The sequence below is a fragment of the Phaethon aethereus genome, assembly GCF_964289735.1.
Source record: "Phaethon aethereus genome assembly, chromosome: 5".
Taxonomy (NCBI): Eukaryota; Metazoa; Chordata; class Aves; order Phaethontiformes; family Phaethontidae; genus Phaethon; species Phaethon aethereus.
The window spans coordinates 27,126,461-27,151,016 of NC_138579.1; the positions used below are offsets into that span (position 1 = coordinate 27,126,461).

The following is a 24,556-nucleotide window of genomic DNA, read 5'->3' on the forward strand; positions in this document are numbered from 1 at the left end:
ACAGCATTTTTTGCAATAGGCAGACTTCTTTTATAGGTTCCAGTTCTATGTTGTGTCTCAGTCTAAGGCAGAGGAGTAGAGTTTATTTCAGAACCGTAAAAGAAGATGACATCTTTGTTTCATCACAGACATCTAACTTACGTACTTAAAACCAAATCAGATGGATATTGACATCTGCTGAATCAAAAGCAAAACAAGGAGTGGAAACTACTCTCATTTGATGCCTTAACTGTGGTGTAGTGTATTGCCATACACTGATAAAACGGACTAAGGAAAAGTGATCTGACAGACCTGTAAGAGCTTGAGATTTCAAAGATGTTCCATGCTGTCCCTCACAAAAATCAGTAACTTCCCAAATGAGACAAGATGTCCACCCAAGAAGAGTAATCACAGTCACTCAAGTAGTACAGGAGAGGAAAGACCTTCAGAATACAGTAAGTGAAGCAAAAGCTTGAGCTCTGCCTTCTGACAGGGAGCTGATGGGACTTCTGAAGGTCTGCCTTTCATCAAGAATGGAATTTCCGTTCTAGCATTGTACAAAAAGTTGGTTTGTATTTCAGTAACTCACCAAAAATTGTCACAAAATTCTACCCAAAAAATCCATTTTGAAGACAATTGCCAATTGCGTTCTATCACATTCATATGTGCAAGCACACCTTAAAGCCTGCTACTGCATCACAGGTGCAGGCAACTCACTGCAGTGGTAAAGCTCCTGCTAATTAAAGAAACAAATTTAACTGTATATGGAAAATGTGCATAACAGTGAGATCACTGTAAACAGCCTTTATTGCAGCACACTTTGAAGTAACAGCTTAGCTGCCCCAAAGAGTTACACGCATGCCTTGCTGTTTCAAAATCAAAGTGGCAGCTCCACATGGCTTGTAACACAGCACAGGGATCAATACCTGTACAAGAGCTCTGCTTTCTGTTGTTTTTGGCTAGGAAAAACTGAGCAAATTCTGCACAGCAACCCATATTTGCAACGTGCACTTTAATTAGCTGTTGTGTCTTTCTACAGAGAAAGACAGGAAAAGTCTGGAGATTGACGTGTTTCACGGCATTAAAGTTCATAGTCATCTGGATGGTAGAGCTCACTCATGAGGCGGTAGATGTAGGAAGGTGCATTACCCCCAATGTTGGAAATGAAGAGAGTAATGAGCTCTGGAGGGACGTAGTCAAACACTGGGCAATGAACGTTGATCTTTGCCAGGATCTCCCCTGTAAAGTGAAAAGCAGCAGTATTAGACAAAGCAACTCAAAGAAAGTAAATTTAGCCTTCTGCATGTGTCTTCCCGAGCCCCTGAAGAAACTGGCTATGCACACAACACCTTAAAGTCAGTACTGGGACATCCTGAACCCTTTCTTGGACATCCAACTTCCTCACTGGAGTCCTTGAATTACAGGTATACAGCAATCTTAGATGAGTGACAGCACTCTCTTTTGGTAGTTTTTACTGATAGTAACCCCAAATCCTCTCTGGTGTAGATTTACTAATTGCCAGAAAACCTGCCAGTATGTAATTGGAATGCAAGAATCCTGATGCTGCCAAAGTTATCATTTCAACAAAAGCTCAGAAGGCCAAAACCAAAAACCTGTGCCAAGCCCGATATCATAATTTCAGAAGTTTGTCACATAGAAACAGGGCTTTGAAAGACTTTAGTATCTGAAAATGGGCTTGTAACCTTTCTAAAGATGGTGCTTGTGTGGGAAGCCCGTTGCAGAGATAGATACCGAGTTTCAACAAGTATCACATAATGAAGTTTCAAGAAGTTAACATGCGTTGTAGGAAGGAAAAGAAGCTGCCCTCGGTGTTGTGCATCTGCTGTGTCCTATAGGAAACTGCCACCTGTCTGGCACCATTATCACAATCTTGTAATAAAACATTGACTATTTCAGACCAGAAGCAAAAGTGTAAAGACAGTGTTCAAAGGAAATCCTTTGTCTGTACTTTCTGTAACAGAAAGTTACATATAAAATAGGATGGTTCCCAGCACTTTTTGCTGCTTAAGACAATAGGAAAGGACTTTCTATCTTTGGTCACAGGACAGTCTTATGTTAAAATTTTATGTGAGCTATTGAAAAAAAACAAACAAAAAACTATAGCCTGAACCAGCTTGACCAGTCTGTATAAGGAAGAACCAGTACCTTCTGTGAATGGCAGCACTTCTTGTGGTGACACAAACTTGTGGAATGAATCTTCTTCATTAGGGAACTGAATGAGAAAGAGTACAGGAAGGTCAGGAAAAAAGAGACTGCCTCATTATCCTAGTGAAAACAGATCCTGGGCACTGAAAGGAACTAAAGCAGAGGAAGAAGACTTGCCAGGTGATACTACATCTGTTTAACAGTGCTTGTGCCTAGAACCTCTGTAACATCTACAGGTGAAAGGTTTTTCCTCAGAGCTTTTAGAGCCTTCTATGACCTGGCTGCCCTTCTGCAAAGCCTAGGGAACTGGAGCAGAGAAGCAACTTCCTCAGTCTGCAACTTCATCTAACAATACTGAAAAAGTACTGAGGGTAAGAAACAGCATTTCCATCTACTTCCTCCATCAGTACAGGGGGTCTTTCAACACTAAAAGATATAAATTGAAATCCACTGTGGTTGAAGAAAAATAAGTATGGTGATGTCAGTCTCTAGTAGGCAGTGGTCTACATCCTTATACCCAATGCACTGCTTATTCAGCACATGTGGCAGAGGAGGGTGCGTCAAGGAGATCCTGAGGTGTGCTAGATCTGGGTGAGGATCTCCTATCTGAAGTAACAGTGCTAGATGGAGGAGATGGCTCATTTACCAACCACTCCTTGGGACAGGTGGTGCTCTCCACCCTAAGCTTCCACAAGCATGAAATTACCCCCAGTCTCTATGTAGAGCAGGTGCAGTCCTGAAGAGCCGCTGTACTCACCTGTGGTGAAAGCTTGAACATGGGGGCACACACAATGAGCGGAGTGGAGTGGTGTTTAGCTGCCAGTGCCAGAGTGTGAGTCCCACTCACAGCAATCAGGGCACCGTTGGCCAGGATTGTCTTTGTACCAATGATGACCTTAAAAGGTAAACCAGCATTAGATAGCATGTTCCATGGAAAACTGGGGAAGGAACACTTCCCGGCTCACACCCTGCTAGATGAGCTGGAGGAGGAGTTTGTAAGAACAGCCAGCCAGCCAAAGGCTGGAGTTACAGGGCAGCTGGATGCCTGATCTGTTTCCTCTGGCACTGGCTGCATCAAGATGTTCCTCTCTAACAAGAGTATGACTCCAGCATGGTGAGGCCAGCAGAGAGAACTTCAGACAACAAATTTATGTTCTACTGCAGGGAACACCAAGCAGAAACTGGGCTGTGTTCCCTGTTGTTCTACAAGCCTGCAAAGTAAGTTTTGTACAAGTAACTTGACGGCTGGCTACAAAAATTCCCTTGCTGTAAAATGGGAATAATGTAATACAGCTTAAAATACATAGGTAAGAAGTGGTGTGGCTGGATTTTATTATGTTACAAGTACTTTTCTTTTTAGTTTGGGGTGCCAAGTCTTCATCTCTATAAAAGTACAGCACAGGTGTGTTGGAAAAGACACACCTTGGCGATTCCCTTCACCACCAATCTTGCATTCCATACAAGAGGTTTCTCCCCTTTGGAAATGCTGGTTTTTGTTCCATCTTTAAAAAACTTGAAGTTTTTTTGAGGCTTTGCTGTCTTGGTTTCTTGTAACTGTTCTGCCTGTTAGCCACTAAGGCAGAAAAAACCTATCACCATGTAGTTAGTCATCGTACTGACTTGGGGTTCCATACTGAACCTCCACCCCAGCTGTAAATAGGGACTATTACAATTTTGAGTTTTCAGTGAAGAAACGCATCCATCACTGCAGGGACCTGCAGCTGATTTGGGACGCCTAAGATCCAAATCTGCCATGATGTCCTTCCTTCACTGGAGCCCTCCTTACCTTGTTGACTCGAGACATGACAGCAAAAATAGCTGCATCACTCATGACAGTAGTTTCAATGTTCTCTTTAGACAGTCGGACAGCCATTTCATGACCCTAAAAAAAGGGAGAATCCAATTGGTCCCCTTAGACATAGCTCCTGCACTGCATTGTAGAGATATTAGCACTCAATTCTTGTCCGAACCACAAAAATACCAAGCGATGGAGCACAAATACAGCCCTCCAAATGAAAGACACAGGGTAGGATAACAAGCGGTCTTCAATCCCTCCACTGCAGAAGAACCTCCATAATGTTGAGCTTGCCTCCAGAAACAAGAGTTCAGTAAGAACGCGTGGGACAACGCGGCACCTGGAGAAGACAGCCAGCCCGGGCCTTACCTGGCAGAACGGCGCACACTCTGCCACGATGACCTGGAACTTCCGCTTGCGGGCAGCTTCCTTCAGGAAGGCCTCAACAGTGCGTGAGTAGCCAATGGTCATGATCACCTCATTGGAGTGGATGTGCTCCAGCGCCTGCATAGCAATGTTATCAGTGGTGCCCTCTGTAACAGAAGGAAGCCATGGGTGGAAAAGCAGCCAGGAAAAGCAACACTTGTGCTGCTAGGGCTGTCTTCCAACAAGATCATTTTTTACTAAAACGATGCCATGAGTACTGGTAGAGCAGGAGCAGTTTTTCTCCCTGTTCTTTTTACCAGTGAAGAGGGACCAAGAAGCTGGCCCTTGAATGCCTCGTGTTCCCTAGCTACTTATAGCTGTACTGAAAACTCCATCATGAGGAGAATGGATTGTGTCAGCGCTACTCCAGAAAACCACCATGCCCACACAACAACTAGTGACAGAAATTCGATGGTTTCACAGTTCAATAGCACTAGAACCATGTGGAAAGGAGAGGCAGGGCAACCTGGGCCTCAGAAAGAGCACTAGGTGCCTGATGGGTCACAAGATTGCAGAAAAGGAAAAATGTATCACAGTGCTTTGTGACAAGGGTCAGGTTATGTATGCATAGGGATTAAACCCAAACTTGGCATATTTTTGATACTCTTCTTCAGAGGGCTCAGCTCAAGACTTCCCAGAAGACCAAGACCACGCGCACAGGCAAAAAGCCCCCCCACACTGTTCCCTCCACAATGTTCCACCCATCTCCCTGTAAGCCAAAGAGGACTTAAACGAACTCCTGGGATCAGCAGGACTTCAGTTCCTTAGTTCCTTCAGATTAAGCCTCCCAGATTTTTGCTGTTTTCTTTCCACCTAAAAGGAGGGGGGAGCATCAGTCACATCCCACAAGAAGCTCCACTCATGGGGCAGTTCAGACCCATCCGTACCTAGCTCTATTAGTAGCTCGTTAATAGCTTCAATAACATTAGCCCTGAGGGGAGGGTAAGGGGTGCTGAAATCCTCGCTCAGTCCTCCAGAAGTCAGGAGTTTGTGCAAGGATTCTTGCTGGTCGCTCTCCTCACTGCGTCCGTGAAGCCTGCGGAGAAAAGGAGCCCTTCAGCCTCAGGAGAGAACACAGGGGCATGGCCAGGCTGACTAGCATCCCGACAGCGCAGCACACCTGGAAGTGAACACAGAGGAAGGAAAACCACACACAGGAGGCACACCATGCCAAAGGGCTTCCCTATCTGTCTCTGGCAGGAAGGCACCTGAAGCTCTGCCTGGAAGAAAAACTAAACGGGTCTCACAGAAGCAGCAGAACACACTGCATGGGAGGGCTGTTATGGGCTCCTAGGAGGGGTACAGATGGCAGGAGAGAGGCACTTCACCTGCCATACTCTTCCCGAATGACCTTCAGCACTCGCCGCACCATGTTGCCCACGGTCGTCTCAGACGGCTGAGCTGCTGTCACCCTCTGGCCCTCTGTCCGGATCAGATCCATGAGCTCCCCTGAAAGAGGGGAGAACCTTTGTTATCGCTGCCCAGAGGGAACCCATGCCCGTGTCAAACCAACACATCCACCCCACGACAGCCCTAGGGCCAGAGGCTGGCAACACCATGCCAGGAAAAGGTACAGAGATACAAGCAGGAAGCTGCTCACAGAGCAGCTGATTCCATAGGGTTTTCTGTAGTATGAATCGCTCAGACACAGTGCAGACTCGAAATTTAGGGAAGACCATATGCAGTAAGTTTAGCAAAAGACGAAACCACCGGCTGCTGGAACGGTCAGTGCTCGGACCGGCGTCACTGAGGGAAGGGCAAGGCTAAAGCGGTGCAGGCTCGTGCAGCCCCTCGCGCAGTGTCATCCATCAGCACGGCAAACTTCGATGGGCTGAGGCGCGGCAGGACAAGCACTGGCAGCCCAGACCCACTGGCAGCTACTACCGACGTTCCCAGCTCCCCCGGGCCGCAGCGCCAGCGGCACTGCGCCGGGCCTGCCCCGGCTGTGCTGCTCCCTCCGCACCCGATGGACGCCACCGGGGTGCCGGGCCCAGCAGCAGCGCGGCTCGACGGCTTCCAGGCGCCCCCGCCACTGTCCTTACACAGCTCCCCGCCGCCGCCGGAGCCAAGGGAGGCGCAGGCGCCCAGCAGAAGCGCTGCGTCCGCCCGCCGTCACACCGGGCCCTGCCCGCCGCCGCCCTGCCCTCACCCGCCCGGCTCCATCGCCCGTGCGCGATGATCTTCCTCAGCAACGACAGCGTCTGCCGCGCTGTGTCTTCGGAGCGCGGCCGCTCCCCGCCGCCCCGCAGCCGCGCCACGAAAGCCTCGATCTGCTCCGACAGCTCCGAGCCGCGCTCGGCAGCACCCGGCATGGCGGCGGCGACAACGCTCCGAACCGGCTGGGCTCCCCAGCCGCACGCACCGCTTCCACTTCCGACGTCCCGCTTCCCCATTGGCGGAGGCTGCCAAAGTGCTCCCACCCCTTAGAGGCAGCGCAGCCAGTGAGAAGTGCGGCCGGCGCGTGGACTGCGGCTCGCTGGGTCTGGCGGGGGCCGCGCGCGGCGGAGAGCGCTCTCGTAACCCGGGAGACGGGCGGTGACCCCTGACCCCCGCTTGCCGTGCCGGACGCTGTCTGCTGCGCGGGGGCTTGTGGGACGCTGGCGGACTGGCCAAGGAGGGAAGGGTCACGGAGGGGCGGCGGTGGCCGGGCTTCGCTGCAGGCCTCGGTGCCGGGGCGCGAGGTCTGGTGGGGATGCGGGCAGACGCCCTGGGGAGGCGCCCCCTGAGACGTCGGGCCTGGCGTGACCCTCCCGGTCCATCTCGGGAGGTGCGTGCTGACCCGGTCCCTCGGGCACAGAAGGAGTAGCAAGGTTACCTCTGTGTGGGGAAGCGCCTGGCCTGCTCCCTGCCGTTGACGCCTCCGTGGAGGGGAATGCTGCGGGCTGGCATCAGGAGGGGCCTGTGCAAGGGGCCACAGTGCCTGGCCTGCAGGGCAGGAGGGAGGGAGCCCAGTCTGCGCTGAGCAGCAGAGAGAGCCCATATGGAGGGATTTACTTTGGACTGTGCAGTGTTCTAGACACAGAGAGCCAAAGCAAATGGGGTGGGAAAGGCGCAGTTCCTGGCAGTCCAATTGTTCTTGCTGGCAGAGCCAGAACCGGTCCTGGATAAGGCAGGAATGTAGCTCCTTTGTGTCTAGTTCCTGGAGGTCTGTGTCCAGGGAGCAGGCAGGAGCCACGGTGTAATTCTTGTTGCAGCGCTGCTTTACTCTGTGGCTCTGCTCTGTGTCCTGTTGTGTTAGATTAGGAAACCAAAGCAAACTGGTTTATGCTGGAAGCTTTCAGTGGGTGCTTCCTGCAGGGGCCTGTAGGGCCTTGTGTGCTCATCACATCTTTTTTGTGCTTGTCTGATTCACTTGGGACTCACCCTACAGCCAGCTGCCATCCAGGGACTGTTAGGTCCCCAGCAAGATACTGACAGTTTGTGCGCTGGGTCTCGAGGATGTACTGCAGGTGATTGCTCGCCCAAAGCCTGGGTTGGGCCGAGAGTCCTTCTACCCCTCTGTCTTCCTGCCGCTTCCCCAGGTGCCCCAGGTGTGCCTGGAAGCTGGAGTGTCTGCCAGCCTCGGGGAGGAAGCTCATGGCATCCCTCAAATGTCTGGCGAAAGGCCATGCATCTGGGGTTGCCTGCCTGTGCTTGGGGGTTGCTACTGCCCTGGCTGGAAGTGTAAGTTTCCCTCCTTGATGAGTTTGTCTCATCCGTTGCCCCTGGAGAGAGTCAGTAGAGGGTAATGGGGTTTGCCCTGCTGTTGGCTCGGCTGTGCTGGGCCCCACTGTGCTTACCAGGCACGTCCTTGTTCCTCGCTGCCTTCTCTCCCTCTTCTCCGCAGCTTCAGGTGTCTGTTTTCTTCCGTCTTGCAGAAATTGAAGGTGCCTGGGGTAGGCCTGCCCAGCTCCACGTTTGTGCAGAGTAACTCCGTTTGCCTTTTGCCCCTCCGTGCAGCTACGTTGCATGCAAGGCAGGGGAGGGCTGCCCGTGCCCATCGGCTGCCTGCCCCTGCTGCTGGCCATCCCTGTGTGTTGCTGTGTACCGGCTGCCATGGCGAGCAGAGACCGCTCCCACGCATGCACCCTGGGACCGAGGCACACAGTGAATTGGCCAAAAAAAGAAATAAAAATCATTGCTTCAGAGCTTTCCTTTGTTTGTTTACTTATCTTGCTAGTAAACAGAGCAGCTCTTGGAGATTAGGCAGGAGGGAGAAGAGGAAGGGAAACCGGACTCTGAGGTTATGACCTCCTTGTGGATGCTGGGCTGTTTACATTTTCTGCTCCGGTCCCAGTAACTGTTGCAGGGCAGTTTCTTCTCAGTGCCCTGCCAGAGGTTTTCCCTGCTCACGCTGTTCCTGCCCTGTTCCCTACAGCACTTTCTGCCAGGCAGTGCTGCCACAGCCGGCCAAAGACAGCCAGCAGTCTGGTGTCCCTTGAGGGGCAGAGTCCTGCGCTTGGTCTGCTGCCTTGTATTTCATGAATGAAAGTCTCTGAATGGGGATTTCGGGAGCTGTTAGGCCCACGTAGCTGAGCCAAGCCAGAACCTGCAGCTCTCTGGAGAGCTGAAAGGCAAACCCCAGGCTCTGGCTGCTTGGAGGGACTGTGGCTACAAGACATCTGGCTGTCATTGGCCAGCAGCTGCCGCCGGGACCCAGTGAGTTAGGCAAGGAGTGCCCAGGAGGACTGGAAAGGAGGGAGTGGGGAAGAGGAGTGGCAGCAAGGGCAGCGCAAGATGCATGGGGCAAGTGGAAAAGATACACGTTGGTGTCCTGGTGTACTCGGCTGAAATGTCGCTGCCTTGCAGGCTGTGCTGGCCACTGTGGCAGAGGCAGTGTGGGGGGGTGTGTGTGTGTGCATCCCTGTGCAGCTGGAAGGAGACTCACCTGGTGGTCCACAGCTGTTGTGCGTTACGGAGCGGGACCCCTCCTCTCCTGCCGCAGCCACAGGCAGCTGCCTCCGGCACAGCACACCCTCCTTCCCTTCCCTGGTGTATCCAGGTCCCCTGGGGCAAAGTTGGCCACTGTGGCTTCCCAGCTGGTCTGTGAGCAAGCGAGGAGGCTGACACGACTGCAGACGGTGCTGGTGCTGTGGGTAGAAGAGCTGACCATGGGATGAGCTGGCCAGCCGAGCAAGGCAGCACATTTTCTGGGCCTGCTGAGGAGCTGAAATCTGGCTCTTCTCCTTGGAGAGCTGTCAGCCTGCCCGGGATGGCGTCCTGCTCTGTACTGTCAGGGATGGCTGCTGGAGACACTGCTTCCCCTCCACCCAGTGAATTCTGCATCCCTGGGGGCTGAATGTCATCCTCCAAGTGCTGTGTGAGGGAGGTGGAAGCAGGATGGAGGCTGGGTAGAGCCTGGGAGCACGGGAACATCGTGTGCTGAGAGGCTGTTTGGATTAGAAACTCTCGGCGGATAAGTGGGCTGGATGAAATGCCAGGGAGGGGAATCAGAGTTTGCTGAACTCCAGTAATTGGACTCATCTGCAACACCCGGGTAAGCAAAGCGAGCTGCTCACACTCAGCACAGGCGAAGGGAAGGAGCCAGCAGGCAAGAGCCAGCAGAGCCACGGCCCAGCAGGAACAACAGGACAGGCTGTCAGCACAGCACGGACTGTGAGGACTGGATAGGTGGCATGGGAAGAAGCAGCGTAGGGTCATCGCTAGGTGCCTACGCCACTCGTGGAGCACAAGCGGCTGAGAAGGCTGGCGTGGTGCGTGGGAGTGGGGAGAACATGAAGCACAGTCTAAGGAGAAAGATGCACCAAAGGTGTCTTTGGTGTGACATGATTGCTCTTTAGAAAGTCCATGCTCAAAGGCCTGAGACAAAAACGGAGGGGACGACTCAAGCCCAAAGCTCTTACAGCTGCAGATGTGGAGGCAGAGCTGTAAGGAGGCAGGAGTGAATCCTCTGAAGGACTCACGGAGCCCAAACCAGTGTTTTCTGCATGCTACATGGGAGAAAGTAGGTCACTTAGTAAGTGAAGCGTTGGAAAAGATGGGCTGAACTGAGTGCTGAATGCACGTTTAAAACTTGAGCTTCCAGGGAAAGACGACAAAAAACCCAAACAAACAGCCGGTGATCAAAAGCAGGTACGTGAATAGCTGGAAAGCTCAGCTCTGTGGGTCTGGAGGTGCACGCACACGTTGCCTGAGTCATCGGCATGTTTGAAATTCACGGCTGACGCAGTAGGTACCAGGGCACGTGTTCCGCTGGTCTTCGCTCATGACCCTGGTAACAACCACCCCTAAACTGGTTATCCTCGGGACAGCATGGCTGCCATAACTGCCTGGGTGGCCAAGGAGAAACAGGCAGGGCTTGCTATGCGAAGTAACAGGACGGATTCTGTGCCTCAGGTTAGTGAGAAGGATTTGATGCAGCTCCTTGCTCGGCAGCCCATGCGTACGTGCGCCTGTCTCTGCCTGGAAAACGGCTGCTGGCTCATCCTCACGTCAGCGCAGCACCCGCGGGCAGGCTGAGCCCATAGCCAGACCCTTGCAGTACTGATGGAGTCTGCGATCCCTACGGAAAACGAGTAGGCGGTTCTGAATTCGGCCCAGGGACCGTCTCTCCTGCCAGCAAGTTTGCCATTCGCCCCCCTCCCTTTTGGCGTCTTAAAAATAGAGACTGAGGCTGGGAAGCAGGAGGGGTTTTCTGGGGATCATTGGGGAAGCAGCCCAGTCTGGGCCGCCTCTCACCCTTCCCGGCCCCCGGGCGAGGCATGGGAAGCTGGCATCCAAACACCTCCCCTGGATGTGGAGCTTCACTCGTCAGCTCGTTCATTTGCGGCGGTTCCCCAGGTCTCCTCTCGGGATGCAGGCAGCTGGAGGCAGACAGTTCAAAGGCCAGGCTGGTCAGGAAGAGGTGAGGGAAGTGTGGGAAGTCGCTGTGTGTCATGGAGGAAAACAAGCCCCAGCGAAGGATGAGGGAGCGCAGTGTGGGGCTGGGCAGGAGGTGCCGGTCCCAGCATCGCTAACAGCGTGCCAGGCCTCCGTACCCGGAAAAGGCATTGGCTTTGCTCGGTGCCACCAAAGGCACAAGCGGCTCAGGAGTCTCGGTGGCACCGTGCAGGTGTTGCCTGCAGCCCTGTCCCTGCTTGGAGGGCGAGCGGCAGGCTGGCTGGGCCGGGGAGGAGGTGATGCCGGGGGCCTGTCCCTCCAGACTGGCTTCGGAGAAGCCCCCGAGCAAACCCGGCACGGCTGCAGGAAGCCAGGCCCTTTGGGGTGAGACAAAGCGCGGCCCGGCCGCTTTGTGGTCACCGAGGGGTCTGTGACACCAGCAGTCTGGGCTGCTTCCTGGTCACCGGCCAGCTCCGCGCAGTTCCTCCGCTCACGCGCTCCTGGCGCTGCAGCTGGCCCCGGGCTCGCTTTGCTCATTGTCTGCTGCGGGTGATGGCAGCTATTCAGCGGCTGCCAGGTTTCAGGGAAAGGGAGAGACGAGCCACTCCTCCACCCACGTTCTGGGAAAGCCTCCGGGATGAAGCCCTGCCGATGCACACGTTCGCTCCTTGATGGGGAGAGCATGTGGCGGAGCCCGCATCCCCCCTCCACCCACATCCCACGTCCCCCCCTTATCAGCAGGCGTGATGCTGGGGAGCAGAGCTTGGAAGCAGCCCAGGCTGCTGCCCCGTCCCGCACAATAGCGGAGCCTGCTGCTCCCTGTCTCCTCGCCTGTTTGCTTTCCAGAGCCAGGCAGAGTCTCGCCGTCACTATTATTTTGCTTTGTGTCAATATTATGACAGCTAAAAGCAGGAGAACTGCATCCACATGATAAGCGGCCAGAAGCTCTGGGCTGGGCGTGGATAGGGTTTGAGTTTGGCAGAGGAGAAAAATGCCTGGCAGCCCCTGCCCACCGGCTGCCTGGGCCGGGAGAGCTGGGAGGCGAGGGGCAGCGGCAGAGCAGCGGGCGACTCATGCCCGTGCACCTCTCCCCTCTGTTCAATGCTCACTGCCCTTTTGGAGACAAAGCACGATAGATGTGCAGGATATGCTTGGTTCTCCGGTGGAAAAGTAGCTTCCATCTCTTGCCTGGGGACAGGGGCTGCTCCACTCCTGCTGTGAGAGTCCTATCCCTCCCGGGGCTGCCATACTGGGCCTGGGCTGGTGGTGGTGGAGGGTCACGCACACGCTGCTGCACCAGTCTGTCCTGGTCACAGCCTGTTTGGGCTTTCCCCAGTGCAGCGCTCCGCAGCTGCCGCAATTCCCGCAGGAAGAGAGTATCCCGCCAGAGAGCAATTCCCACAGGCTTTCTGAGGCTTGGGGGCTCTGCTACCACCTAGGGCTTCAGGAGACGAGCTCGGGCAGAGCAGGGTGAGCCATGCCGTGGGTGCTGTGTCCCTGCTTCCTGCTCCGGACGCTCAGCACCCCAAGTGCAAGGGGCTGTTGTTTTGGCGCGGTAACTGCACGCCCTGTGGAAGCTGCTGACGCAACGCTTACCTGTAGGCACCCACGTATGCTTGGGGCTGCGGTTCAGCTCCCTGGTGCCTCACCCTGCACCAGGGCTGTGCTGTCCTGCAAACACCCGTGGCCTGGCCAGTCTCTGCTGCGTGGGGCTGCCTGGCCGGCCGGCCAGCAAGTGCTGCGCCCAATGGCGTGTGCTCTCCATCACCTCCCCTCTGGGCACAGCCGACCGATGACGGCTGGGAGATGGCCAGCCATCGTTAACCCTCCTGTCCGCTGCTGGCATCACTTTGCCGCCTGCCCATGCCTTTGCCCTGGTGGGAAGGTGACTCTGTCCCCTGCCCTGGGCTCAGCCTCAGTGTTAAACTAGGCTTGCACTGAAAGACCAGGCATTAAGCTGAGCAGCGCCGGGTCCACCAGCCACTGACCCATTCCTGGAGCACTGCCTGGCTGATGGCCACGGCTTCCTGGGCTTGCATCTGGTGGTCTCAGGGACCTCCTCCTCGGTGGCATCATCTGTGGCCCCCAAGGGGATTTCAGCCATGCCCAAGAGCCACAGCCAGGCTTGCTGCGTGTTCCCCTCACCTGGGTCTCCTGCCTCGAGTGCTCTCAGGCTGCCCTGGTGCCGGCCCTGCACCCCTCCAAAACTTGCATCTGACCCAGGCCAGCCCCAGCGCCTGTGACCCACAGGAGTGCGGCGCAGGGGGGCCAGACCCTGCTCTCCCCAGGCACGGGGACAGGCCGTCAGGTGCCTGCGGTTTCACTCGCGGGTCCCCGGGGAGGCTGAACTCCCCTCCTGAGGAACCAAAACAAACAGCAGAGTTCCTGCCACGTGCAGCCGGGGCTGACTAAGGCCGGACGCTTCCGCCTGCCATGGGCAGCAGTGGCCGGGGCCGCGAGCCACCGCCATCGGGGTGCACAGCCCGGCCCATTTCCCCCTATTGTAAGCCTCCCCCTCGGCAAACACATCCCCCTGCGCACCTGGGCTGGGAGGAGGCACTGACGCCACAGCAACCAGCTGCCAGGAGCCAGGGATGTGCGGCCACCAGCGTCTCTCGGGGTCGGAGCCGCCGTGGAATGGGAAGTTCTGGGGAGTTCTTCAGGGCTCCGGTGCCCAGGCAGGTTATTTGCAGGTTGTTTCCTTGAAGAGCAATGCTGGCCATCCAGGGGTCACTGGTGCAGCCCTTCCCGGAAGAAATCAGCAGCAATCTCCTGGTGGAGCGGCCTGGGTTTCCCCATGCGGAGGGGCTGGTGCCAGGGAAGCCCCTGCCAGACCATGCCCATCCCAGTTCCTACTCTCGCATGCAGCTCCAACCAAGCAGTCTCCAGCCCTCTGCCTTTTGCTTTCCGTCCTCACTGCAGAGACACAACCTGCAGAAGATTGAGCTGGTTTATCTCAGCGTTAGCTATGAACCAAGTCCTCTGCGCTCACTGAGAGGGGAGGTCAGGAGAGTTTAAGAGCCGGATCACAGGGCCAGGGAAAGCGATCGAACGGAACACTGGGGGTGAAACATGGGCACTCTGGGATGTAGAGTGGGCACGAGGAGCCCAGAGCCTTACATCTTCGTGCTGCCTTGGCCCTGGGAGTCCCATCACAGTGCAGGGCATAGGTAGCTGCTGGGGGTCTCTTGCCTGCTGGGCAGAGGCGGCAGCAGCAGCCCGAGGGGGTGGCTGTGCCAGATGCTGGAGCATGGGCGGGTTTGGTACTTCCCCTAGTACCAAACTCAGGGCCTACAGCCCTGAGCAGACTGACTCCAGTGTCTTAAATAGCAGCGACACAAAAATAATGCCCTGAGGATTTCAGGGGTGTTCACCAGGGGCTTTGGGGGTGATGCAGGAGGTCCTGGACACATCTGGCTTAAGAGCAGCACGGGGACAAGTTTTTGTTGGGCTCTTTTCATCTGAAATGCCAAAGGTGGGATTTTGCGGGGGAGAAGATACCTGTGAAAGGATTTTGATGCTCAGATGGGGCTGTTTTATGGAAAAGGGAACTTCAGGGTGAGGTTTTGCAGGGGAGAGTGGCTGCCTGCGCTGGGCTCCTTCAGTGCTCACAGGCAGCCGGGACCCCCGCTCTTGCCCCTCACGCAGAAGGTGTAAGAGGCACGGAGGTGAGCCCGTTCCCAAGCAGGGCTGCGCTGCCGTGTGCTTGCAGCTGGATGCCGGGGCTGCCCATCCCCGCTGGACTGCCAGGGCTCACCCGCAACAGGGCTGCACCATCATTCCTCACGCACTTCCCTCCCCAGCCCTGCGAGTGGGGCAGGGAGGTGGCACAGGCATATTCAAGGTGATGCCCTCATCTGCCCTTTAAGGAAATGTCTCTATTTGCCTTATGTCCCTGGCCGGTCCCTTGAGCCTCCTCTGTCCCTTGTTCCCAAAGTGCATAGCTCTGCTCCCCAGAGCCTGGTGGGAGGCGGTGCGAGGGACACGCCAGTGCATTTATAGCATCAACCTCCAGCCCTGTCCTGCAGCTGGGGAAGGGTAGGCTCGGCCCCCGGGGAAGGAGCGCAGCAGAGAGGAAAGCGAGCGGCCGTGGCCCCAGCCAGCTGGATGTTTCTCCCATTTGCAGGAGGATGTTGCTGGTCACAGGTTAGCAGTGTCCAAATATTATTCCTCTGCTCCTGTCTCTGCTCTGTGCCGCCTAGAAAGGGGATGCTCATCCCAGGAATGTAAACTCTGCCCAAGGCCTCTGAGGAAATAAGCTTCAGACCAGGAACAGGATTGCACTCGGCAATTAAGGGCTGGTCTTCCCAGCCACATGGCTCCTGGGGGAGAGCCCTTTGCTCCAGCGCCAGAGGCTGGCCTTGTGTCTGAGAGGTGGCCCCGAGGGACCTTCCTGCAAGGACAGGCATGAGGCCCCATGTGGTCACGGTCTTTGCAATAACAGGATTCTGTCTGTCCAGCGAGTTGGCAGCAGCTGCTGCTCTGGGCGGCCTCTGGTCTGGGCTCTCGAGTGGGAGGAAACACTCCCTTTGCCCCCTATCTCAAAACCATCCCTGGGGAGTTGGGGGGGCTCCCCTTGGCCCAGGAGGGTCCATGGGGTGGCAGAGGGAGAGCATAGGCATGCTCTAGTCATCGCAGTGGGGATGTTACCTGCTCCTTGCTGCCCAGCCAGGGCCGAGAGCGTGAACAGGCACTAAACGCCGCTCTGGCAGCCCCCGGCAGCTGCCGTGCCATGCCGCTGAGTGATGAACTGCAGTGCACCCGGCCCCCGTGTCAGGGCTGGGATTTCTGTGCGCTTATCTCTGTAGCATCTCCCTGCTAATTTGCCAGGCCCTGCTCCAGCAGCTTTCTCACACGCAGCAGTACCAATGCCTGGAAGCTCCAGCCAGAGCCCAGATCCCACTGACGGCTGAGCTGCTGCCACCTGCATGGTGCGGCAGGGCTGGGGACAGGCAGCTGGCGTGTCCCACATCCCCTGGGGACAGACCCCACCGGGCTGGGGACAAGCCACTGGCGTCCTCATGCCACAGGGATGGACCTCACACAGAGGTGGGCAGGGAAGCCTTGGAGCAGCCTCCCCGCTCTCCCACGAGGACAGAAACATGAATCCTGCCAGGGACACAGAGCCCGTTATTTCCTTGGGACCTGCAGCCCACAGAGGATCGTGTTTCCCACTGGCATCTCTTCCCTTCCCACCTCCCATGGCTCCAGCTTCCCTGGCCGCTGGGGCTTAAAAATAGAACAGAAAAGGCCACGGAGCTCCTTTGGGTTTACCCTTGGCAGCAGGGTTTGACCCCTGACCTGCTTCAGGGAACTGCTGTGCCCCCTTCCCTCCCAAGCTGGAGGGACCCCCCGTGACAGGCAAGGACTGGGATGGTGTCCCTGGGGCTGAGGGGGCTGGAACCCCCCTGGCAGGGCTCTGACGGTGGGGGCTGGCTGGGCAGGCATGGGGCAGCGTGGGGGGAATGGAGTGGGTGGATGGGCCTGGGTTGCCTGGGTGGGGACGGGGGAACAGCAGGGAATGGGGTGGGTGGGAAAGGGGCTGTGGGGTGGGCACGGGGTGGCTGGAGGGGGCAGGGGCAGCTCACGCTGACCCTGGGAGAGGTGGAGACAACCCGGGGAGCCCAGCGAGCCGAGGCGGCCCGACACAGCCCCGATGCTTCCCGCCCCCGGGAATGCGCCGGACAGGGGCCGGTCCCTAAAAGCCCCGGGGGAACGGGCGGTGCCAGTGCGGGGGCTGGAGGCGGGGGGCTCCGCCGCGCCCGGGGGCACGGGCCGTCCCCGCGGCCACCGGGGCCGGGCACCTGCTCCCGCCCCGCGGCGGGGCCGGGGCGGGCGGGGCGGGGCGGCGGCGGCGGTGAAATACGGCGGCGGAGCGGGGCGCGCTCCTATGGCCCGGCGGCGGCGGAGGCGGCACGGCGGGGCCGGTGGCCCGGCGGCGGCGGCGGGGCGGGATGCCGGGGGCGGCGGGGCGGTAGTGGCGGCGGCGCTGAGTCGGTGCCGGGGCGGCGGGAGCGGCGATGCGGCTGCTCGGCGCCTTCCTGCGGCTGTTGGTGGCCGGGGCGCTGGGGGCACCGCCCGCCCCGGTAAGGGCCGGTGTCCGGGAGGGGGGTCATGAGCGGCGGCAGCCCGGCTCCGCTGGTGCCGCCGCCCGTGGTGGCGGTGGCCCCCGGGACAGCCCCTCCCGGCGCTGTGTTGGGGGACGGCGGCGGGTCTCCCCATGCGTCCCCCTGCCAGCACCCGCCTTTCCCTCCCTGTAGGTCCCGGACGTGCAGGGGACCGCCAGCGCGGAGCCGACCGGTGAGTTGGCAGCGGGCGGCCGCCGGTGCCCCGGCTGGGAGGGGGCGGCAGCCCGGGGCGGGCTGCGCGGGGGGCCGGGGGGGGGACTTGGTACCCCCGGGGCCGTTATCCCCCCCGGGAGCCCCGGGCTCTTGCGGCACCGGGCGCTTGGAGCGGAGCGCAGCCCTGCCCCAGGGTCGTCGCTCCCGGTGCGGGGTCCCGGGCGGAAAGGCTCCGGTTCAGCTCCCCACAGCTCCCCGCGCCGGGAAACCCGAGGGGACGGTTGTCTGCGGGGCTGGGCTCCCGCGCCCACCGAGGGACGGCAGGGGAGGGGGGGAGCCCCGCGGCGGCGGGGTGCGGGGGGGAAGCGGCATGCCGGAGAAGGAAAAGCCGGAGCTGGCGGGCGGGTGGAGAAAGAGCCCATCGGGGTGGCTGTGGTGACTGTGTGACCCCCCGCACCAGCGCGGTGATGCTGGGGGCATAAGGGGGTCCTCTGCATCCCTGTGCACCCCGTGATGGATGCAGGACCCCGCCGTGGCTGCTGCACCTGCCCCGGCAGTGGGTCTGCTGGGCTGGGCCTCTCTGGGGCGCCTCCTTATAGCCCCCCACCCCGGTCTCTTCTAGTCCTGACCTTCCGGGAGATCTGGAATCGTAGTTTCTGCCGGCCTCTGGAACAGCTAGTGGACGTCATTACTGAATTCCCCAACGAAGTGGAGTACATTTTCAGACCCTCCTGCGTCTCCCTGCAGCGTTGCGGAGGCTGCTGTGGGGATGAGGGTCTCCGCTGCGTCCCCGTAGAGACAAGCATGGTCACCATGCAGGTAAGCACTGCTGCTGCGGGGCCGTGGCTGCGCCGGGGAGGTGGTGGGCTCCTCACCAAGCACCAGGAGGGTGAACTTGCAGCTTCACCTCCTCCAGACATCGTAGCAGCCTGGATAAGAGGGGAGGGGGCTTACTCGCAAGTGCTCAAATGCATGCCAAACCAGGAGGGTCCCTCTGCCTGCTCTTTGGGCTTGTCGCTGAGGCCAGGTGATACTGGCCTCACCCCCTGCTTCCCTGCCCTCCCCTCTCTGCATGGTCCATCTTGCTGACTGCTATCGCTTTTCCAAACCTTCCCTGTCCTGCAGTGGGGCTGGGGGTGCCCCAGTTGTCCTTGACTCTGCCTGCTGGGGCAAAGCAGGTGCTGCCCCTGAATCGCAGGGAGAAGCATGGCTCTGGGCTGTCAGGAGATGTCCACGGTGGTGCTGACCGTGAGTGTGTGCTGGGGGTATGGTGGGTGTGAAGGGTTGCGCCTGCCGCGGCTCCAGTCCCCACTGTGGGAGCTGTGCGAAGTGGGGTGGGAGATCCTGGGCTGCCAACAAGCTGCTGGTTGGCTCTGGTGCTGCAGCCCTCACGCTGCACTGCCGGAAATCAACCTGCTGCTACTTGCAGGGAACAGGGAAAAGCTCTGCTTTGCCATGGGTGATGGACCAGAGAGTGCCTGCAATGAATCATGGTGACTTTGGTTCCTTGGGGGTTGAAACTGTGTTGGAAGGCAGGGTGGGGGTTTCCAAAAAATCGTGACTGAGGTGGAGCAAGAGCCTGACATGAAAGGGAGGCAAATCCCCAAGCACAGGTCTCCCTCTACGGGAGGGATCCTGCTGTGTGCGTGGGGTGGCAACACCAGGCATGGCTTCAGGGGCTAGTGTGGATCACACCACTCAACATACCCCATGAAGCCCCTGGATGTCCAACCCGAACTCCGGGCTGGGCTGTGGACTGACACGTGGCACGGCAAATCCCGCACCCCTGAGACGGAGTCAGTACCATGGTGCCTCTCCGGGCTTGGTGCTACGGGAAAGGGGGCCAGGAGGAGGCAGCAGCAACGGGAATGGTCTGGAAAACATGACTAGGGGGATATTTCCATCAGAGAATTCCATAATTTCCAAATATGTGAAAGTTCTCCACAAAGGCAAAGACAGAAAAATCTCCTCTAAGGCTGGGAAATCCCAAGACCACGGGACTTAAATCACAGCCCTTAAGAGACATGGGGTGGCACTAGTAGGGCCTCCCGAGCTGCCGGGGTGGCTGGGCCTGGCCGCGCTGCCTTCATGCGGAGGTGGAGTCTCCACTGCCGGAGGTCCCGAGGAACAGGTTAGACACGTGTCTGCCGGAGAGGCTGGGGTGGCGAGGCAGTGCCGTGGGAGCCCTTCCAGCCCCCTCCTGCCGCCGGCTGGGAAGTAACCTTTGCTCCTCTTTCAGCTCCTGAAGATAAAGCCAAACGGGGAGGCACCCTATGTGGAGATGGCGTTCACCGAGCACAAGCAGTGCGAGTGCAGGTAGGGACCCCCAGGCTCATTTTGCACCCCTGTGACCCCTCAGCAAGAGCAATCCTGCCAGCCTACCCTGTGGGTGGGACAAGGATGCTCCAGGGGCACCCCAGCTGTGCTCGGACACCCCTACTGTCTCCGCGCTGGGGTTTGCGGGTGCTTATGGCCCTTGCTCAGCTGCAGGCTGCACCGCGCCTCGGCAGCCCGCTCCCCGCAGCCGAGGGGGTGTGTAGCCTTGTGTGGCCAGGTCGGGCACCACGCACTGCCCGCAGGGCTGGAGCTGCTGCGGTACCCCAGCTCCGTGAGCAGGGATGTCTGTGCCCCCCACCCCTGTGGCTGCTTTGGCATGCCTGGCGTGTGTGCCTCTGGCCAGAGGAGCTGCCTGTGGGTAGCAGAGTGAGGCTGGCGGCTCTAAGGCAAGATTTTGGTGTGGGGCAGCGTGCCCAAGGCGGTGGCTCAGCCGGGAGCTCCATGGCTTGGCGTACCTGAGCATGACTGTGGCCCAGAGGGAAAGCTGAAGGGCTGGGCCTTGGGCCACCATTTAAGGGAGGCTGCCCCATTCCGGGCCGGGGAGCAGGGGCCGACAAATGAAAGCTTAAAACATGCAGCGCCAGCCTGGCATGGATACGCAGTGCTGGCCCGGGATGGATGCACAGCACCAACCTGCCACAGACTCGTGGCATGACTCGGGGTGCTCACTGTGTCCCAGAAGTGGGGAGAGCTTGGGCAGGACGGGGCCTCTGCCTGGGGGCTGCGGCCCTGTGGGAGCGGCGAGTGGCTCCAGTGCTGCCCGCAGCCGGCCCCCACCGCAGAGCCTCTCCAGCACCGCCTGCACGGGGGTGCTGGCGTTCGCTCTCCATCGTGACCCCGGGGTGATTTAGCATTGCGAAAACTGGGGACAGAGTGTCTTGCTGGGCAGCTGTTAGATGTGATGCTTGCCTGGAAGAAGAGCCTGAGGATCCCTGGGTCGGTATTCCCCTGCAGTTGTAAGAGCGGCTGTGCTGGAGCGGACCCAAGGCCCGTCTGGCTCCGTACCGTCTCTGGAGTGTCTGTTGGTGGATGCCGAAGAGGGACTGGGAAGAAGCACATCTGTTATTTCCCGCCCCCCTCCCTGCTTCCAGCTATTTTCCGTGCAGGGAATTTCCTGAGCCCGTTTTGGTTTTCCTACCTAGGGAACTCCCAGGGGATCTCCTACAAGTGCTTGTGCAGGCTGCCTTTGCATCTGTATAAACTTCTTGCTTCTGCAGCACCTTTCAGCTTCTCCCTAAGCCGCCTTCCACACCTTTACATCGCTCTCCTTTGAAGTTCAGCATAGGCGTGGTGGATGTCCTGGCCTTGGCCCCTATAGGGGATGCTTAAGCCAAGTATGTCGTGGCTGTTGTGTGAGAACCACTACTGAGACTTTGCAGCAAATCCCACGTGTTACTCAGGACGTTGCATCTTGTTTAACCAGCTGAGCTATGAAAGCTGTCACTGAGAGCGGCTGAAACTGAACCTGTGTTTCCCAGCCTCATGGGCAACATGTCACGTTCCTAAGGGGAGTCACCAAAGCCAACCATCCCCTGCCCCTTTGCTGTCTTTGCCTTCTCTCTGCCTACTGCAGTCAGCTCCTGGCTGAGGAGTTGGTAACGTGGACAGAAGTAATATTGGGTCTGTTTTAAACATGAATGATAACAGGTAGATTGCGCTGCACATTGAGGCATCTCAATAAACCACCTCCAGCAGCTCAACAGACAGCATTGCCCAAGTAACCACTTCATTCTGTCCTTTTCTTGCCCCACAGACCCCGGCAGGACCTGATGAGGTTGGGAAGGTAAGTGACATCAGGGGTGGCATTACCGGCTGGGGTTGTGGGTCTCATCTCCCACACATCAGCCTCTCTTGTGGTACTTTCCAAGGAGGAGGTCCAAGGGCCGAGGTAAGAGAAGACAAGATAAGAAGAGACGTAAAGACTGTGAACTGTAAGTGAGCAGGGGCAGGTATGGGTGGTGTCTTCTGGGTTCATTTCTTTGGGATGAGCAGCTTCACTGTGAGCAGTGAGGAGTTTGTGCAGAGCAGGCACAGGAGAAAGGAGGATGTGATGGACAGTGGGCAGCTGTAGGGAAACAGGCCTTTTAATGAAAGCTGTGTAGGTGCTCAGTAGTCTCCAGGCTCAGCTTCTCAAAGCTGGCCAGTCCCACCCAGGGTGGGGATGGGTGGGCTGGGTGACTTGATGGTGTGTAGCTCTATCACCATCACAGACCACACTGGGTTTCCTGAATATGTGAATTTCAGTTTTAGCCTCATCTTGCTGCTGGCTGTGTCCTTCCTGCAGTCCTTGGCTAGTCGTTGTTTGGGTTACTCTACCCGTTCTACCCTTTCCCCCCTTACATTTAGCTGACTGTCTCAAACTGCTTGCTGTAAGAGCACAGGCTGGCCTCTCAGTGCAGACGCTTTTGGGGCACGGTGCCTGTGGCTGGCACTCTCCCGCTCTATTTCCCCGTTTTGTCTGAAGCTGCTGCCCGAGGCTCAGCCAGCACCTACGGCCCCATCACCCTCGCTCCTCCCTGTGAAGAGGCTGCCTGCGGCCCCCACCCCACGGCTTGTGCTGGAGAGGCTGGGCACAGGGAGGGGGGACCCAGGGCAGAGCCTGGAGGTCCTGGTGTCTGTCCTGTCATCGCCCCCGCCCCCCCAATCCTGGCAGCACTCAGCCGGTGCCGTGCTCTCTTTGCAGATGTGGCACTCCGCGCAGGTAGCCTCCGCTCTGCCCCCGGCCTCGCTCCTGCCGCCTGGGTTTGAGCCAGCTGGGTTTCCCCTCCCCGGTGCGGGGGACTTGCAGAGCCGTGCCCCTCCAAGCAGCGGTGGGGAGCAGGACTCCGGCAGGGAAGAGCTGACTGGACTCTTGCTTGGCCCTGGTGGGATCGCAGCCTGGAACTGAGGACTCTCTTGCCCCATTTGCACCATCATCATCAGGACAAAAGGACCCGTGACCAGGCTTGGGGCTGAAGATGAGTAGCTCAAGCAGCATGCTGGTGTTCGAGGGCATCCCAGGAGCAATGAGGTGTGGAGCGGGTGGATGTGCTGCTGGAGCTGGCTGGGGACAGTCATGATGTGGGGGGCAAGCGGAGACAGCTCGGAGGGCTGCAGCTGCAAAACTGCCCTGTCCTGCCAGCACCCTGCAGCTGGGGAGGAAGGAAACCTGGGGCAGGCAAAGCTGCAGGGCTGCATCCGTCCCAGCCTTGGCACGGGGCAGCCCAGGAGGGTGCTGGGGACCTTGCCTGGGAAGCCTGGCAAGCCCTTCTGTTGGGGAAGGGGAGGGAATTGGGGTTGCTGGGGCTCTTCACGTACTCGCAACCACATCCCAGCCTTGCCCTGCTCAATAAAACCTGGTGGTCAGAGGCAGGAGCTGGCAGCGCGGGCACTCCTGTCCAGCAGCTGCAGGCAGGGGTCTTCCCCATGGGCACCTACCCCGGCTCGAGGAGGGCAGTCGTGCGGTGGCCCAGGGCTTGTTGTCAGCACCAATTCCTGCAGCACCCAAAGGGCTGCCTGTGGTGCGATGCTGGAGATGGGCAACCAGCAGGTCAGGACCAAGCTGCTCCCCAGGCTGTGGGCTACCTATGTGCTGGAGCTCAGGTGGGTACTGGGAGACCTTAGAGGGAGCTGCCCTTCTCCTCCACAGCATGGCGTGGGGCTGCTACCTCTCCCTATTCACCATCCCCATCCTGTTCTCACCCCAGTCCAAATGTCTGGCTCACTGTCCTGTGGCTTTCCTTCTCCCTGGCTGGGCTGATGCAAGGTGCGGGCAGCGAGGGAGCAGGCTGCCCGTGGGCCTTCCCACCCAAGAAACAGCCCACCAAGGTTCATTCACCCGGCATGGGGGCAGGCTGGCCAGGGGGCCCTGTCTCTTACATCTTGGGGTGTGTAGGGGGCTGGGGGGGTGGCTGCGGGTCCTGCTGTTTCCCGCTTTTCCCACTCAAGCCAGGTCTGTGCCCAGGTCCAGGGGCCAGCCCCAGCCCTTGTTTCTGTGTGCCTTAAGCAGTGCCTCTGGGGCTTTTCCTCTCCCCTTTCCCCTTTCTGCAGGGGCGCTGGGGCTGGCTGCCAAATGCATCTGGTGCTGCTCTGTGCAAGCCGTACCCTGGAGCAGTGCACGTAGCTGGAAACCCTGAGGGTGAGCTGGGCACCAGCATGCTCGTGGGGCACCCCTGGCGCAGGGTTAAAACAAAATCAAGGGTTATTCTTGAAAGCTTCAGGCAAAAGGCTGGAGGGCAAGATGTGCAAAGGCTTCAACGTTTTCGTCAAATGAGGTGACCTGTGCTTTATCCTGCACTGAAGAACAAGAGGGGAGCCTAACGTAGCAGGCGTTGGGGTCCAAGGCAGCTCCTCCCCACATCTGACGTGGCAGCCCATACCCAGGGCAGGCTCCCTCAGAGCCCTAATGCTGGTGCCACCTGGGGCTGGCACAAGGACATGGGGACAGGGCAGGTCCTGTGGCAGCAGCACACTGGCAGGGAAAGCCAGTGGTGGGTGTTGAGGCGACGTGAACCTCCATGCTGCCACCATGCAGCATGTCATGGACTGGGTGAGTTGCACCCGTGCGGCCAGGCATATCCACCCAGAGCTTGCTGCATCCCTTTTGGACCCCATTTCCACTTCTGGCATCCACGGTGTGCTGGATCACAGCCTACATGAGCTTTGCCTTAACAATGGCCCATGAAGCTCCTCCTTGGTTGCCCCATGGATGAGGGGGACACACTGTTCCCCTTCCCATGCCGCTTGGGGTCTGTGTGGGCCATGTGGCATCGTA

General features: G+C 58.2%; 2 protein-coding genes across 2 annotated transcripts; one reads left to right on the forward strand and one right to left on the reverse strand.

The window, feature by feature from the left end:
• Window positions 1–1,060: 1,060 nt before the first annotated feature.
• Window positions 1,061–6,678, reverse strand: EIF2B2 (eukaryotic translation initiation factor 2B subunit beta; the record flags this gene model as incomplete). Its single annotated transcript, XM_082001069.1, has 8 exons — window positions 1,061–1,218; window positions 2,146–2,212; window positions 2,903–3,040; window positions 3,932–4,027; window positions 4,310–4,473; window positions 5,254–5,402; window positions 5,695–5,815; window positions 6,516–6,678. The coding sequence occupies 8 exons, from the start codon at window positions 6,676–6,678 to the stop codon at window positions 1,061–1,063; spliced, it is 1,056 nt and encodes a 351-aa protein (XP_081857195.1).
• A 10,305-nt stretch (window positions 6,679–16,983) lies between these two features.
• PGF (placental growth factor) lies at window positions 16,984–22,508 on the forward strand (the record flags this gene model as incomplete). Its single annotated transcript, XM_082000436.1, has 7 exons — window positions 16,984–17,271; window positions 17,446–17,485; window positions 18,089–18,285; window positions 19,706–19,782; window positions 21,557–21,586; window positions 21,672–21,734; window positions 22,487–22,508. Exons 1-7 carry the CDS (start codon window positions 17,206–17,208, stop codon window positions 22,506–22,508), a joined length of 495 nt encoding a protein of 164 aa, XP_081856562.1. The 5' UTR covers window positions 16,984–17,205.
• Window positions 22,509–24,556: the final 2,048 nt, after the last annotated feature.